The 18,407-nt window shown below is 38.4% G+C and overlaps 1 protein-coding gene across 9 annotated transcripts in view; it reads left to right on the forward strand.

Annotated features, from left to right (window-relative positions):
- Positions 1-17,137, forward strand: part of LOC125411811 (uncharacterized) — a 29,871-nt gene extending 12,734 nt beyond the window's left edge. For all 9 annotated transcript variants that reach the window (XM_048452179.3, XM_048452178.3, XM_048452177.3 and 6 more), the window contains 3 exons: positions 11,754-11,832; positions 12,521-12,647; positions 13,880-17,137. In XM_048452179.3, the coding sequence (XP_048308136.3) occupies positions 11,782-11,832; positions 12,521-12,647; positions 13,880-16,134 (2,433 nt within the window). In that variant the 5' untranslated portion in view covers positions 11,754-11,781 and the 3' untranslated portion in view covers positions 16,135-17,137. The remainder of the gene's footprint in view (positions 1-11,753; positions 11,833-12,520; positions 12,648-13,879) is intronic.
- The last annotated feature ends 1,270 nt before the right edge of the window (positions 17,138-18,407 follow it).

Raw genomic sequence — 18,407 nt, forward strand, 5'->3', positions numbered from 1 at the left:
AAGCCAAGATCCATACCAATGCAAAGTATATCATATCCCCCTTTAAATGAAAGCAAACATTTATAAACAATCATTTAGGGAATTTGGACATAGTTCTCTCCAAACTCCTTGCTTCTTTTTGTTGGCTGAAGTATTTTGGGGGGTTCATAGAGACCTTTCAAGGAGTCTTTCTTCATCAAACTACATTAATCTGGAAAGAATCTATGGGTTCTCATCTCTGTGGAAACAAAAGCAGAATCTCTTTTTCCAAAGTAGCATGTCCTTAGACCCAAATTTTGAAATCAAGATACCTTTAAAATATATTTTTTGGTTTAGCTTAATAGCCCTCAGAATCAATTATCTCTATGTAGTCAAAAAATTCAAAGAAAACGCAATAATACACATAATCCAGACTCTCTGTGTATAATCCATGCTTATGTGGCTTGTTTTTCTTTACTTCTTTAATCTATGACTGTGCTCTCTTTAAAGACTTTGTTTTATTTTATAGAACCATTTACTTTTTTTTTAAGTAACTATTTCTTTTCCCAAGCCTACATACATTTATCCAACACTGTGATCCATTTAGAGGTCTTTTTTCTTTTATCTGAACCTGTCTTTATTGTGTATCTGTAATAATTTTCTGACCAGGAAAGCTTTTTAAATGGTAAGGAGCTTGGTCCCAGCATCCCTGAATGCTCTGCCTCTCTCAGGCTTTCAGTATGGTGGAGGTAGTTCACCACCAGCTCTGGGTCTGCCTGGTGGGAGCTATCCTCACCACCTCAACTCTGGGTAGGATTGTGTAATAAATAAACCCTTTTTATCTAAGTAAAATCTAAATCTACCATGCACTGCACTCGATGGCCTGGAAATGTCTCTCAATATGGCAGCGGGAATCCTCCATGCTCTCCTGCCTGTGCACTCCTAGCATACATGATCCTGCCACCTGCCCAGGCGAAAAGCTACTTTTCTTCCGACCCTGAGTGGGCACACAAGCACCCAGACCCGAAGTGGGTGCCAGATGTCGATCGATGCAATAACGTATAATGGAGTATAATAAAGGGTTCTTTATTTAGGGGTTGACTCACAGATACACGGTCCTCTGCATGATTGGGGAATAGGACCAGAATCCAGAAGCTGAGAGAGGGAGAGAGAGAGAGACAAAGACAGAGAGAGGCAGATCATGGTTGTCTCTTTTTAATAGTACAGGAGACCATACCCAAGTAGGTTGGTATCTTAAAGGCTATTGGCTGAAGGACTTCCCACAGCAGTGGAGCATGCTGATTGAGGAGACTGGGCATTTTCTGCTCTTGTGTGGATGATTTCTCTGGAGGCCTGCTCGTCATTATTGGTTTTCTGTGCTGATCATGGTCATCTTTCTCAATGGTGGATGTTAATTTGTTAATATTTTCTGTTTTGTGTATTTACAGATGTGGCTTTTCCTGTTACATATCATAATTATGACCTTCACATAAAATCTTTAAAAAAAATCTCTTTCACTCTTAGCCCTTTGTATTCTTACATTTGAAGTAAATACTTTTATAGAAAGTATGCATTTTAGTTTTAGGATGTTTTCTCTTTTTCTTTTGAAGCTGTATCCTAATTTCATGTTTACTTTTGGCCATTTTAGACATACATTTCAAGAGATCAGTGAAGGAAAATATAAACACATGCATTTTGTTAATTTTTTTCTTTATTATGTTTCTTTCCCTTTTTCTGAGATTCTTTCTATTCATTCACAATTTGCAGTATATTTCATTCCTTTGTAAACTTGATAAGTGTCTGCTCTAGGTTTTCTCTGTTTGCATATTTGGTTGTTCAGGAAGCTGCACACTGAATTGCTTGGTGGCTGCAGTGATTTGTATTCTCACTCACACCACGTCTGTGTTCTTCCTCCTGCATTGTCCCAGCATATGTTATTGTTTAAATCCTTGAGCATGCATATTAACTGGGCAGACATCTCAGTCTGCATTAGAGGAACATTTTCTTCATTCGTAAATACATTGTTTATATTTTGGCTATGTCAAAGATTTTGTGAATTGTCACTTGTTTTGTTTGTTGTTTGTTTTTTGAGACAGGGTTTCTCTGTAACAGCCCTAGCTTTCCTGGAACTCTTTCTGTAGAACAGGCTGGCTTTGAACTCACAGAGATCCGCCTCACCTGCCTCTTCCTCTGCCTACCATGTTTTTGGACCAAATGGCATTATTTCTTTTTTTTTTCCAAGCCAAATTGTTTCCAGCTTTATTAAAGACACTTTCCATAAACAATCATGGTTTTCCAGGCAGAACATGGGCAGACAATCAGTAACAGTATACAAGAACTTCCAAACTCCCTTCTTGTATCGACTACCAAAATCAGAAAGCCACTATAAAACCCGGTGAGTCTTCATTGGATGCTCTGAAAAGGGGGAGGAGCTTAGAGTGAGGGCTGACATTTCACATTGAGGATGTTGTTTCACAACTTTTCACAAGCCGACCCTGACTTTCAGGAAATGAAATGAAAATGGCAGAATTATCAATCTGCAGATCCACAATCTTCTATAAAAGGAACCGCTGTGCTTTTGAGGACACTCAATGATATCACTGCAAAGTCCAGATTGCCCAACAGACTGGCAAAACCAATTTTGGGGATCAGGTTCCAACAGGTCTCTGATCTTAAGGGAGTTAAGTCTATGTTGATGGTACAGGGGAGGAGGATATAAAAACGAACTTAGTTCTCCCACACAAGGCATGTTGTGCCATGGTGGCCACATGTCAACATGTTCCCAGGACGTCTCTCCTAGGAGCCAAGAGGAGTCTTTCAAAATTATCAGGGAAAGATGTTTTCCATCATGAACCATCATTCATCCACCTTGGGAGACACTGCTAGTGACACATGTTCCTCCCCACCCCAAACAATGAAGTGTTCTGTGTGCTAACGACATAGCTTAAAAAAAAGTAAAACAAAATTCTGCATTTTTATAAAACTTGATAAAAAATAGTATTTCAAACTGTACAGTCACCAGATAGGCGTCTCCATTCTCTGCAGGATTATTGGCATCAGCCTTCCCCTTCTTCCCCTTGGGTACCTTCCCTTTCTTTGCAGGGGCCTTTTTAGGCTTGGGCTCTGACTTTGGAGGTGCAGGTTTAGCGGACAACCTTGCCGATCTTCTCTGTGGCTCGTTCTTCACCTTGGCTTTATCTCCTTTAGTATCCCCTTCAGCCTTTCTTTTGGGCATGGCGGGGGGGGGGGGGGGGGGGGTCTGCAGCAGAATGCGGCTCGGGTCCATCCCGGGGTCGTTCTCGCTGCTTTGCACTGTTCCGGCATTATTTCTTGATTATAATATTATTTGCTTTGCCTTTTTTAAAGCCTCCTGGGGAGCTCTGGATATTAATGTATTCTACTATGAAATGTTTGCTAATAAATATCTCTGTTCTGTAGCCTGTTTCTTCATACTTTTACTTATTACCATTTTATGCTATTTTTCAATTGCACATAGTCAAATTTCACCAAATCTTATCTCAAAAAACAAACAAAAATACCTGAAGTCTTATATTCTGCTATTAAATCATAATCTTGTCACTAAATTTTATGTCATGTGGGCCAGTATTCTGATGTTTATATTCATGTTATAATTGCCAGGATGTTTACAGAAGCATGATGTGGTAGAGAATTTACATTATATGTTGTCTGTAAACATGGTTCTCTTTGTCATTGTGGCAATTCCAAAGCTCCTGAAATTGAAAGTCATCCATTCTTGAACAGTTACCTGTTAAAGAGTGTGGCCTTTTTTCCATGACATCTAGGCATTCTCTGAGAGCTTTTTAGGTATCAGTCACATAAGGAACCTTCAATTTCCAGCAACCACATGATGACTCATGACCATTTGAAATGAGATCATGTGCCTTCTTGAGGAATAGACCTGGTTAGTTGTCCTCATCAACTTAGACCATGAAACCCATTATGGAAAAATTCAGTGGAACCACCATTATAGAGGCTGCCCATGCATGCTTCAGTATTGCCAAGGCATAAATTTCATTCATTCATTCATTCATTCATTCATTCACATACGGAGCCACTGCAGTTTTCACGAAATCGGGAAGTAGGTTTTAGTAAGCTAAAAGGCTATTGTTGTAAAGATTATCATTTACTAAGCAAACTGTTTTCTTCCCATCAGTTTCCAACTGAGAATTATGCAGGTTATGGTGTAAGTACAGTATTCTGAAATGTGGTTTTGTATATGTAGTGCTTAATATTGCACCCTAGAGTATGGAAGAGTACAGTATGTGTGTATGATGTCAGACGGCTTTGACAGTCACAGTATGCACTGTAGGTTAGGATAAAATTAGAGAGCATCTGTTAAATAATTCTTATCACTCAAATGTATGAGAAAAACTGACACCAGCTGTCTTTTGTCTCCTTGTTTGAAGAAAACACTCTTCCCATAACACATGACCAAAGTGGCCTGGTGATGTTTGATTTTGGCTTTATTTTGTTGAGTCTGGCTCAGATTTCACCATGAACACTAACCTGGTCCCACCAGGTCCCAACCTGCCTGTCTCTGCCTTCTGAGTGTTGGAATTAGAGTGTGCAGGAACTGAGTTAGCCCAAAGACTCACTTCATAGAGAAGTGAGGTGTAAGTCTGATAGGTTTACCTTTATAAGTTACTTGACCTTTTTCCTTTGCAGCTCTTAAAATCCTTTCTTTAATCTGAATGCTTTGTGTTTTGGTTATTATATGGCGAGGGGATTTTTTTTCTGATCCAGTCTACTTGGTGTTCTATATGCTTCTTGAACCTTCATAGGAATATCGTTCTTTAGGTTGGGAGAATTTTCTTCAATAATTTTGTTGAATATATTTTCTGGACCTTTGATCTGTATTTCTTCTCCTTCTTCTACCCCTATTATTCTTAGATTTGGTTTTTTTATGTCCCATATTTCCTGAAAGAATTTGTTGGATTTGCTGTTTTCTTTGGTCAGAGCGTTTATTTTCTCAATGGTGTCTTCGTAATCTGAGATTTGTTCTTCTATCTCTTGTATTCTATTGGTTATGCTTGTTCCTGAAGTCTCTTGTTTGTTTACCTAGATTTTCCATATCCAGCCGGCCCAAGGTTTGTGTTTTCTTCATTGCCTCCATTTCAGTTTTCTATTCTTGAACTGATTCCATTACCTGTTTTATTGTTTTTTCTTGGTTTCCCAGGGTATCGTTTACGAATTTACTCTTATCTTCCAACTTTTTGTTATATTTCTCTTCTATTTCTTTAAGTGAGTTATTCATACCCTGTTTAAGAGACTCTATTGCTTTCCTAATGACACTGTTTTCCACTTCTTCCTGAATAGGATGTTCAAGTCCTTCTGTGGTAAGATCGCTGGGATCTGGTGTTTTCATTTTTTTTTTTCAGATTGTTGGATTAATTCTTGCCTTGGTGCCTGCCCAGCTCTTCCTTCTGATGCTCTCCAATGGCTCTTCCCTCCACTGGGTCTTCTGCTACAGGATTAGTGCCCCTTGCTATCCAGGAATCACTTTGCCTACAGTCCTACTTTGCTGCAGGCAGGCTATTAAAACAAAGGAACTCCCTCCTGTTTGCACTCACTGTCCTGTCCTGGCGGCACCCACAGAGGCTGAGTTGGAGGATTTTATGCCCTGAAAAAGGGAGAGAAAAAGGGTAGGGGTTCCAGGCTGAAAGCCGGGATGGGGTAGCTTAGCAAAATTCTTAAATATCAGAGCTACAGCTTGCAGCTTCACTATTTGAGCTGAAGCTGCTTTTGTCTATACCACGTGTCCTTAGCCATTGACTACATAAGCAGCTTTTCCATTAGATGAGCCATCAGTGAAAATCAACAAAGCATCCTTTAAGGGATTTTTTGCTACTATTTTAGGAAAAATGAACGAATGCTGTTGAGTAAACTGTAGTAACTGTTCGGCTGGGAAAAGATTATTAATCTGACCTTGAAACTGAGCTAATGCACTTGCCCATGAGTCACTATTTTGAAATAACCATTCAGTTTTTTGCTTAGTGTTGAAAGACCCCCGATATGGGGAGACTCTCAACTCAAGTCTCCGGATAACACGACCCCCCCAGTAACTCACGAGAGACTGTCCTTGCTGCAATCACATGAGGTTTTAATCGAGACCAGTGCTCTGGGACTGAGACTGAGAACCCATGCAGGGGAAGATTTCGACCCTGAGTGACTGGGAGAAGGGGTTTTTATAGAAAGAAACCACAACCCAGTAATTCAAAAGGGGCAGGGAGGGTGTCACAAAAAATTCCGAAAATACCAGTACAACTCCCTGCCTCTCAAGATCACTCTCAAGGTCATAATCAGCTAGTTCCTGAAACACAGTACTCCAAAAATACCAATGGTAATTACTAGGGGGAAACTCCCTGTTTCTCAAGATTATTCTCAAGATTACAATCTAACTTTATCTTCAGCTAGTTCCTGAAACCCTGAACTGGCTAATCCTAGATTTCTGATTTTTCTCTTTCTGCTAGATTTTTGGTTCTATTTTTTCCTGCTGGGGGGAGGACCTGGATTTATCCAGGGCTTTCATGGGGTGGGGGCTGGATTTATCCAGGGCTTTCAGTGTAAGGAACATTGATTATAGCTGTTTTTTTCTTTTTTTGCCAAATAATTTTCTAGATTCCATTTTGCTCTTTTGTGTTAAGCATGTTATTGGTTTAAAATAAGGATTTAATACTTTTGCTGGTGATACAGGCAGATACAGCCACAACAGTGGTCCGTTCTGCCATAAGACTGCTGTAGGAGCCAGCCTTGTAAGTAATATACATGCCTGTCACGTCTGGCTGTAATCGATATAGCACATCTGCTGTTCCTGTATAGCCTGCTCTATCTGTGAGAGACTCTGTCTGGCAGGTTCTGAAAGCTGCCTGCTAGAATTTGGATCACTGTCTCCTTTAAGTATTTCCTTTAGAGGCTCAAGGTCTCCTGTAGGAAACCTTAAATAAGGCCTTAGCCATTGTATATTTCCTAACAACCTTTGAAAGTCATTAAGAGTTTTTAAACCATCCCTCCTAATTTCTATCTTTTGAGGCTTAATTTCTCTGGGGTACAACATGTGACCTAGATATTGAAAAAATGTACTTTCTCAGGAGCAATAATTGACCCTGCATGTCTTAGGCTCTGTTGCAACAATCCATATGTCTCTAGTAAAGTATCCTCATCTCTATGACCAGCAGAATGTCATCCATGTAATGAATAACATAGACCTGTGGAAATTGATTTTTAACATCTTGTATAGCTGAGCTACGAATTTTTGGCATAAAGTAGCACTATTTAACATGCCCAGGGGCAAAACATTCCACTGATATCTCCTCATTGGCTCTCTGAAATTAACTGAAGGAATACTAAAAGCAAATCTTTGACTATCTTGTGGCGCTAAAGGAATGGTATAAAGACAAATCTTTTGAGTCTAAAATAATTTTATGTGTGTCCTTTGGTATTGCTGCTGGAGATAGCAGCCCTGGTTGTAATGTTCCCATTGGCTGCATGGTTGCATTAACCTCTCTTAAATCTTGAATTAATCTCCACTTTTCTGGTTTTTTTTTAATAACAAAAATTGGAGAGTTTCATGGAGAGTTAGTTGGTGAAATATGTCCACTATCCAGCTGTTCCTGCACTAACTGCTGGGTAGCTTGTAATTTTTTTGTGTTAGAGGCCACTGACTCATCCATACAGGCTCATCACTTTTTTATATTATCGGGTCTGCATGGAGTGCAGGTTTTTCAGCGACCTCTCCTAACAATACCCTAATCCTGCACTAGGGGGTCTACTGTCTGGTATGACAGGATCAACCTTTCCCTTATTATCCTTACCTAGACCTTGATTAGGTAATAAGCTGATTAGTAACAGCCGTGCTGGGAGAATATAAATATATTCCCATTCTGGAAATAATATCTCTGTTCCATAAGTTCACAGGTAAATAAGGAATAATATACAGCTTAAAATTTTCTTTATGGTCTTTCTCATCTTTTCAATGCAGTTTATTACAACTCTGTTCAGGATTTCTAGTCTGACCAATTTCTTGTAACTGTGTAATAGTCTTCATTTTGGGCCACTTAGAAGGCCATTAACTGGTGGTTATAACTGAAATATCAGTGCCAGTATCCAGGAGGCCAGAAAATCTTTTTCCATTTATTAAAAAAAAGTGAGTTCTGGTCTCTGAGGACCTATTGTCTGTACCCAAAATTCATCAGACAAACCAAATCCATCTTCTCTCTTTTCTTTTTTACTCTGATTATTGGTTTGCACAGTTGGAGTTAAGATTAATTGTGCAAGCCTCTGACCTGCCTTTACTACAGAAACTCCTTTTGGTGAATGTGAAAGACCCCCAGGACCCCCCCCCCCCCTCAGAACCTGCAGCTGGCCTGCTCCCATGAGAACATCCTGTTTTGGTGGAAGACCCTCGAGACCCCCAGGACCTGAAGCTGGCCTGTTCTCATGAGAGCATCCTGTTTGCTTAGGAGAACAGGATATCTATGGTTGGCACATGTGCCAAACTTAGAATGCTAGTGGGAAATTTCAGGGCCAAAATGAAACATCTAGGAAATAGCATGAACAAACAACATTGTCCATTGTCACTGTCTGATCTGTTTAAAATAACTAGTGATCTTTATGCTCTGACGTAATTAATTTTGCCTATATAAGTTTGCTGAAATTTTGCTCGGTGTGCTCAGTCTCCCCCTGGAGCCCTGAGTCACCCAATAGCGCTACCGAAATAAAAATACCTCTTGCTTTTGCATCCAGTGCGGACTGATCTTGGTTCTTGGGTGTCAGGGTCCCCGAGGGGAGAACACCCGATTCGGGTATCTTTCAAATGAACCATCATCTTGATCTCTCCCTCAAAGTCAGCATCTATGACTTCAGGAGCCATTAAGATCCCTTGTATAGTTGAACTACCTTTTTCTACCAGTAATCCTACAGAATCTTTTGGTAAAGGCCCATAGATCTCGGTAGGGAGAGCTTGCTTCCCCATCTCAGACGTTATAACCGTGTATATGGCTGAACTGAGGTCAAGCCTTGCACTACCTGGTGTGGCTCTGAAAAGGTCCTGTATAGATCTTCTTGTGGGAGTGTAGATTGCTGGATTGCCCCATAAATTTGTTGTGGGGCCTGAGGCTGACCCCTGAATCTGTTTCCCGAAAGGTAATTTTCTAGAGCATCTCTTTTTGATCTGCATTTGCTTGTCCAATGTTTTCCTCTCCTGTATCTTCTATACAATCGTGGTTCTCTTTTAGTTCTAAGGCTTGCTCTCCAATAAGACATCGTCTGATCTGTTGTCCCATAAGATGGCATCCAAAACAGCCTTTCAGGCATTCCTGTAGCTTGTGTTTTCCCTGGGGCTAGGTCTCCCTGCTGGGATAAGACATCATTAATTGTCTTTCCCTGTAAAGCAGCAGCTATTGCCATTCCTTGTGGATATGATTGGCCAATATCCGAGCAGATTCAGATATAATCTGCAACATTACCCTGTTTTTTAAAAGGTCTTATAGCCGCCTTGTATATAGCATTGGCGTTCTCAAATGTTAACTACTTAATTATTATCTGTCCTGCTTTTGAGTCTCCAATCAGCCTATTAGATGCCTGTGTCAGTCTGGAAACAACTCATCTGGTCCCTGTCTTATACTAGACAACTCCTCAATCTCTTCTTTTGACGATGGAAGCTTATTTCAGGCCTTATTGGCCGCTGTACTGATCTGAACATATCATATTTTAACTGTTGATTTGTTCCCGTATCGGGTCCTTCACCTGTCAGCATCTCATATGAAATAGGAATCTGCTGAGTCCTGTTTCTCTTCTGTGGCCTGACATTGTTTTGTAAATTTGGTTTTCCACAATAGATAATCTCTTGCCAGGCAAGCCTTGGCTATCTGTTTCCAATCCGCTGGTGGCAGAGCTTCTATAGCTATATTTTCCACCAGTGTCTGGGTAAAGGATGCTGCGGCACTGTATTGAGCACAAGCGGTTTTTAATTCTTTGAGTAACTTAAATGATATAGAAGTATGTACTCTAAGCAGATTTCCTTGTGTATCTCTCTGTTCCATAATTGGGAACAATTGAAATCCTTGTACCTCTTCTCCTCTGCTAACGGCTTCTCTGATGTAAGCTTGTACAGGCAATTTACTGCTATCATTATGTCTGTTTGACCTTTGGCGTACTCTGAGCCGAGAGTGGATCTGAGCCTGTCATTGCTGTAGGAAGGCTATCGTTCTTCTGACAAGAATCCTGTATCTGCATAGTTTTTAATCTGCAATAGCAAGGTTACCATCCTTTTCAAGCCTATTATTTCTCTCTGAACCTTGTCCTCATGTCTCTGTCTCTCAGCGCTGCTGTTTGCTAGTGAGAGGGATGAAAACTCCCTTTTAAGGCCTGAATCATTAGTCTCTGGCCTGTTGTAATTGCTCTGTTCTGAAAGCTTGTCTAGCATCTCCTCAGGTGGAGCAGATGGAACTATCTCCTGTTGGTCAGGATTTGAGTCCAACCTCTCCTGTATCAGCATCCAAAAATAAGGTGTATCTTCAGGGATGCTTTCTGGTCCATAATTATAATAATGTTGTTGGATTCTCATTCCTATTTCTTTCCATACTGCTATGTCTAAGGTCCTACGCTGTGAAAACCGAGGGCATATCTCCTCCATGAATTCTAAAAATTCCTGTATCTGATGCTGTTGTACTCTCTCTCCTCTGTCTTTTAAAATATCTTCAGTCAACCGCATAACCATTTGATTGCTTTCTCCTTGTCCCATATTTCTATATTTACAAGTTTTATTACCGATATTACTATCCCGTTTTGTTATTTAAGTGCACTTTACTCACGCTTCCACCAATTTTTTCTCGTGGGTTCCTCATGTCTGGTCACTTCCTTGCTTTTTGGGGTGCACAGATCAGCCTCACATTATCCTCCGTCCTTTCTCCAGTTTCCCTCGGGGGTTCAGCCATCAGCATTCATGGTCTCTCTCGTCTTTTCCCTTCTCTGGCTTTTCACGGAGTTCGGCGGTCAATGCCACCTTCTTTTTCCGTACTTCTTGTTCTTCCTTCCTCTTTTTCTTTGTTCAAATTCTCTGTCTCATTCTTATGTCTCTGGATTCAGTAATGCTGGAGAACACATACATCTTTCTCTATTGTTTTCCTGCTAATGTTGTTCATTTTATCCTTGTGCTGTACCTTTGGCCTCAGTCTAATAGCTGTGTTCCATTTCTTCCTATTTTCTTGAGAAGTTTAATCACAAAATCTCATGACATTTGTCTCATAACATTTTCATTCCTACTAGGATTTACATGTCATGTGGGTTTTTAATTCATGATTTTTATTTAATATTCTGCTCATTTACTTCTCTCAAGTTAAAATGGTAGGTTTTTTGTTTTGTTTTTTGCATGTTAGATATAGTTGTTTTTTGCATGTTAGATATAGTCTCGCACTCCTTAGCTTTCCTCTATTCCTTATGTAAAATCTTGATTTCCTGTGTTTCATGGATAATTTCTCTGTTTTTTTAACCTCCAATTATTATCTGCAGTGCTGCTTCAGTGGATGACCTTTTATTATCTTATAACCTTCATATGCTCTTTCTTCACGAATTTTCAGAGCCCATGTTCTGAGTGCAACAATAAGGTTCATAGTCATTTTTCCCCACTTTATATCCTCCCTTGCTCTCCAGTTTGTTAAAATTTTGAGATTTTTGATATCATGTAGCTTTTCTGCATCTTTTTATGTGTTTTGACATTGACCATAACAAAATTGCGTTATCTCTAACTTGACCTTTTTATGTGAAATTTCAACAAGGATTCGAGTCTTTGTTCCTGAGACAGAAATGCTAAGAACAATAAGAAGAATGAATTCTTCTCTGGTAAATGCTCGCCAGGTCAGTGTAATGTCTACATTTTTTAAAAAATTGTTTTTATTGTTAAAACCTTTCGAGATATTAATTCTCTGCCTCTGGCCATGTTATTGAAAGTGTTTACTTTCCATTATTTACATTTTTTCTTCTTAAGTTCCCTGTCTACCTTTTGTTAATTTTCATTTGTTATTAAATTTTATTAATTATTAAGTTAAAATTAGTTTAGTTTTGTGTATATCAGTATATTTGCCTGAATGTGTGTGTGTGAAGGAGGGGGCTATATATGTCTCCTGCTTGTAAGGTTCCAAAAAGAACATTGTATCTCATAGATCTAGGCTTAAAATCTGTTTCGTAATTCCATGAAGGTGCTGGGAAACTGAGCCAAATTCAGAATGACTTAGTCATTCCAGAATCCAAACTGGACACCAAAATCACAAATGTAGTTACTGTACTTTATCTGCCCAGGTCTTAGAAAACATAACAAAATTCATGAAGAAGGGAGACCTCATAAATGTTAGTGTAGTAAGTCATTCTATCCATTGTTTATGAAAGAGCAGCAACGCTTATGTACTGACATATTTCTACAGAAATTCTAGAAAACTCTTGTTTATGCCTCATCTATTTCACAAAAGTATCTCTTATTTTTTAGTTCTCTTTTACCTCGGAAAGCATTTTGTCCATCATCATGTGGTGTATTGATTTTCCTTTACAGGATCCTTTAACATTCAGGGATATAGCTGTGGATCTGTCACAGGAGGAATGGGAATGTCTAGACTGTGCTCAGCGAGCATTGTACATGAATGTGATGTTGGAAAATTATAACAATCTGATCTTTGTAGGTAAGAATGCTCTTTTTCTAGATTTCCTGATTCATCGTTTGTATTTTTTGTATATACATACATTTTATATATATACTCTCTGAACTGTATAGAAAATCCCAGAAATAAGGGAAATTCTAGTTAGCAACAAACCTTTTTCATGATGTCTCCTTATACTTTTTCTTGTGTTCTCTGCAAGAGGTAAACATTGCCACATTCTCTCTGATCTTCCCAGTTCTCCTATCTAGGTTTTAATGAAAACTTCAAATTTAAAAGAAATTAAGTAGTAAGACTAAGAAAGTATATTGCAGTGCACTTTTTCTAAAAAAAATATTTTTTTATGTGAATTTGTGTTTTGCCTATGTGTATGTCTGTATAGAGATACCAGATCCCCTGGAACCAGAGATACAGTTAGATAGGAACTGCCATGTGCATGCTGGGAATTGAACCAAGATCATCTGGAAGAGCTGTCAGTGCTCTTAACCTCAGAGCCCTCTCTCCAGCCCCATGCAGAGCACTTAATAAGTAGAATATTTTCTTTTTGTATCAAACTCTTCCTATCTCTGATTTTTTTATACTCAGAAAGCTTTAAATTGAAGAACTGTTATAGAAATATTCTTCTTGTTTATTTAATTTTTGACATGTCATCACTATGTTTAGCACGGGCACAGAATGACTTTACTTTTTGCACTTTCAAGGCTCAAGCAAAAATATATGGCAAGGTCTAGACTAACCTGGGTTACACAGTGAGTTCTTCACTGCACTGTGTGAATGTGTGTCAAAAATATAAAGAAGGAAGTTGAGAAACATCCTTTTTTGTTTTTTCCAGAAAGGGTTTCTCTGTAAAACAGGCCTGGCTATCCTGGAAATTGATTTGTAGAATATGCTGTCCTTGAACTCACAGAGATCTACCTGCTTTTGCCTTCATAATTCTGGGATTAAAGACTTGTGCCACACCACTTGGGTAGCAACATTCTTCATGTGATCCTTCAGAGAGCCTCTTTCTCAAAGTTCTTTACCTATTTGTCTTTTCTTCTCTAAGATACAGTGTAATTTTTGTCTTTGTGCTTTGATATAGTTAGAGGTACTAGTGAGCATCCATTTAATGATTGTGAAACACAAAAGGACTCTGTTGGGAACTCTGCCCCTGAGAATTACTAGTTTACCCCTCTTAGGAAACTTAAGAAAATATGTTATTCCATTTCTTACTCTGCCATTAATCCCTATTATCCCTAACTGCACTAATTTTCCAGAGACCCATCGCATAAATGGTAAATATGAGAATGTCTTGGATCGAGGCACAAAGCATATCTTGCACAATCCTGAGAATATACAAGAGAAGTTGTATATTTGTAATAAGCTTGTCAAACTGATTGATGACTCCTTCCAGTGTATACCTTATGACACAAGTGATACTGCAGAAAACAGCAACAAGTACAGATCTGGTAACTATGGAGATACCTTTGTTGAAACAGTAAATATGAAGAGACACAAAAGTGGAAACACTCGAGAAGATCCTTGCAAAAATGAGGAGTATGTGAACTGTTTTAATTTGTGTTGCAACATTAGCCAAAATCAAAGAGTCAACATAGGAAAGAAAGAACACAAAAAGATAGCATATGATAATTCTTTTGACTCTACACATAAAATTATGCTGAAACAATCCAGTAGAGGAAAAAAAGGAGACCAAAACAAGAACTCTGGAAAATGCTCTAAGTTGGACTCAAACATCAGAAGGCATCAGAGAGCTCATACAGGAGAGAAACTCTATAAATGTATGAATTGTAATAAATCCTTTCAGCAGTTGTTCCAACTCAAAGTACATTACAGTTTCAAGTGTAGTGACAAACCCTACAAATCTCTTAAAACTCATCAGAGAATTCATATAGAAAAGAAACCACACAAATGTAGTGAATGTGGCAAATCATTTATGAGTGCGTCATATTTTAGAATACATCAGAGAGTACATAAAGAAGGGAAGAAACCTTACCAATGTGGAGAATGTGACAAAACCTTCATCGAGAAATACAGTCTTAGAATTCATCAGAGAATTCATACAGGAGAGAAACCTTACAAATGTAGTCAATGTGACAAATCCTTTATGTTTAAAGGCAGCATAGTAGTTCACCAAAGAATACATACAGGAGAGAAACCTTACCAATGTGGTGAATGTCAGAAATTCTTTACGCAGAAAAGTGGTCTTCAAACTCATCAGAGAATTCATACAGGAGAAAAACCACACAAATGTGGTGAATGTGGAAAAGCATTTTCGAGTATGTCGTATCTTAGAATACATCAGAAAATACACACAGGAGAGAAACTTTACAAATGTAGTGAATGTGACAAATCATTTATCCAGAAAGATTCTCTAATAACTCACCAGAGAACTCATACAGGGGAGAAACCTTTCAAATGTAGTGAATGCGACAAATGCTTTACCAGTTGGCCCTTTCTTAGAAGACATCGGGAAATACATTCAGAAGAGAAACCTTACCCATGTGGTGAATGTGACAAATCCTTTACGGAGAAAAGCAGGCTTAAAGTTCATCAGAAAATTCATTCAGGAGAGAAACCACACAAATGTAGTGAATGTGGCAAATCATTTCTGAGTATATCGTATTTTAGAATACATCAGAAAATACACACAGGAGAGAAACTTTACAAATGTAGTCAATGTGACAAATCATTTGTCCTGAGATACAGTCTAAAATGTCACCAGAAATTACATACAGGCGAGAGACCTTATAAATGTAGTGAATGTGACAAATCATTTATCAGGAAGGCCTCCCATAGAATACATCAGAGGACACATACAGGAGAGAAACCTTACCATTGTAGTGAATGTGACAAATCTTTTACACAGAAAGGCAGTCTTAAAATTCATCAGAGAATCCATACAGGAGAGAAACCTTACAAATGTAGTGAATGTGAGAAATCCTTTACCTATGGCTCAGAATTTAAGAAACATCAGAGATTTCATACTGGTGAGACACTCTACAAATGTTATGAATGTAACTTATCGTTTACCCGACGTGAACTCTTTACAGTACATCAGAGAAAGCATTCAGGAGAAAGACCTTTCAAATGTAGTGAATGTGACCAATCATTTATGAGTATCTCATATCTTAGAAGACATCAGAGAACTCTTAAAGTTGAGAAACCTTATAAATGTAGTGAATGTAACAAACTCTTTTCCCAGAAATGCCATCTTAGAACTCATCAGAAAATTCGTATGTGCGAGAATCCTTACAAATGTAGTGAGTGTGAGAAATCCTTTAACACTGACTTATGTCTTAGAAGACATCAGAAAGTTCATACAGGTGAGAAACCCTACAAGTGCTACGAATGTGACAAATCCTTTATCTATGGTTCATCTCTTAGAACGCATCAGAGAATTCATACAGGAGAGAAACCTCACCAATGTAGTGAATGTGACAAATCTTTTACGAGTACCTCGTATCTTAGAATACATGAGAGAAATCATACAAAAGAGAAAAAGTCCAAATAATAATCAGTGACACATTTTTTTTAATCCAACCTTAGAACACATGAAAGAATTTATACCCGAGAGAGACTTTTCAAATGCACTGTATGAGAAAAAGTCTTTACTTGCCTTTCACATGTAAGAAAACATCTGAAAATTCGTACTGGGGCATAAAGAAATCATTTGAAATAATGTGGCTTCTGCTTTCTCCAATTTTTACTTGTTCAACCTGAAATAATTCATAATGAAGACAAAATGGAGAAGTCTGAAGCCCTGTGTTTGGTCTTGTGCATCAATTTCCTAGAAACTGAGATGATCCATTCTGAAGGAAAGCTGATTAAGGCAGTAGATAAGTGGCTCAAAATAGCTTCAAGATGATGTGGGATTGTCTTTTCTATGCTGTGAATATGTTTTATTACCATTGGTTAATAAAGAAGCTGTTTTGGCCTATGGCAGGAAGAATAGAGCTAGGCAGGAAAACTGAAGTGAATGCCGGGAGAAAGAAAGAGTCATGGAGACACCATGTATCTGTCCACAGAGAAAGATACTAGAACCTACTGGTAGGCCACAACTTCTTGGTGGTACACAGATTAATAGAAATGGGTTAAGATATAAGAGCTAGCTAGGAATATGCCTAAGCTATTGGCCAAATAGTGTTGTAATTAATAGTTTCTGTGTGATTATTCAGGTCTGGATGGCCAGGAAACAAATGAGCATTCTCAGTTTATATCAAGATATCCCTGAAACTGACTGGATTCAGTATGTTTAACTGAAATGTCAAAACTTAGACACAAATCATGCAACTCAAGATTGGTCAAACTGGACCATCAAGATAGGATGTTCCTTAATCTGTATGTATGCATATAGATGTGCCATATGTTTCAGGTGTCCAATATTCATAAGCTATATCACATGCTTATTTTGAGTTGGAGGATTGCAACTACCTTTATGTCCCCTGTGCTCTGATAAGCAACTCTCCCCATATTCCTGCAACTCCCAATAAAGCTCATTGACTTAGCAAGTTGAATTTGGTTCTGTTTTCAGTTTCCAGTTGGGGTGAGTAGTTGGATCTATATGTTGTATCTCCCCAGGAAGTGTCTTATAAAACATGTGGTGAACCCATTTATTAATTTGTCCTTGAAACTTGTAAGTAGGAAACTGATAATAGAGCCATTCTGGGTTTTGACCTCTTTCAGATTATGATCCTTTCATTGAAGCTTCCCAAGATAAGTAAAAACCCCAAATTCTGATTGTTTTAGGAACTGAGACACCACTTCTATCTGTCTCCTGGCAAGTCTACCCACATGTCAGTATGCCCACATTCAATTACTTGGAATTGTCTTAAGGGGTCACAGCGTTAAGAAATTTGGTAGTACTGTATTAGAGAGAAGGAATTAGAGTTAGCTAAAGTAAGGAAGATTGTGCTCGATCATTCTGGAATTATTTCCATGTTAGTGCTTAATTGTGGTAAGAAGGGCTTCACAGAAATGGAATGTATTCTTGGGAAGAGTCAGGGGGCTCTTTGCATTCATTGAGGAGTAAGAGTGAAGTCTGCAAAAGGGAAAATGAAAAATAAAACCCACTTGAAAACCTGTTAGGGCTGGAGAGATGGCTCAGAGGTTAAGAGCATTGCCTGCTCTTCCAAAGGTCCTGAGTTCAATTCCCAGCATCCACATGGTGGCTCACAACCATCTGTAATGGGGTCTGGTACCCTCTTCTGGCCTGCAGGCATACACACAGACAGAATATTGTATACATAATAAATAAATAAATAAATATTTTAAAAAAAGAAAACCTGTTAGTGGCAGATACTATCCAAACTGGGTTATTTACTTGAATGGTTCTAGACTCATGCTACTTTCCCATGATTCAACCAAACTCCAGTGCCCCTCAGAACAATTCTATCTGTGGATAAATACTATAGTCTGTTGTATGCTTGTGTATTTCTGTAATTTTAACACTCCATTCTACAGTTTTTAAGAAATTGAATTTCTGGTCCTCATAAATTTTTTTATAAAATACTAATGTTCACATTCCAGACTATTCATAATGAACTGGAACTCAATAAATTGCTTCACTATTAACTTCAGCTTTATTTTCGTAAGTTCATCCAGAAACCTAGACTCTAATTTCAAGTGATCCTTCGGCTTGATGACCTTGAGATCATTGACCTAATACACCACAGGTTTCTAGTATCCTGGTAACATTTCCAACTTGTACACAGTGAAGAGACTTCTCACAGTAAAGTACACATTGCACTACTGTTTTTCTTATTCTGTAACTATTCATGAAGAATC

Source organism: Myodes glareolus, chromosome 1 (genome assembly GCF_982192425.1).
Source record: "Myodes glareolus chromosome 1, mMyoGla1.1, whole genome shotgun sequence".
Classification (NCBI taxonomy): Eukaryota; Metazoa; Chordata; class Mammalia; order Rodentia; family Cricetidae; genus Myodes; species Myodes glareolus.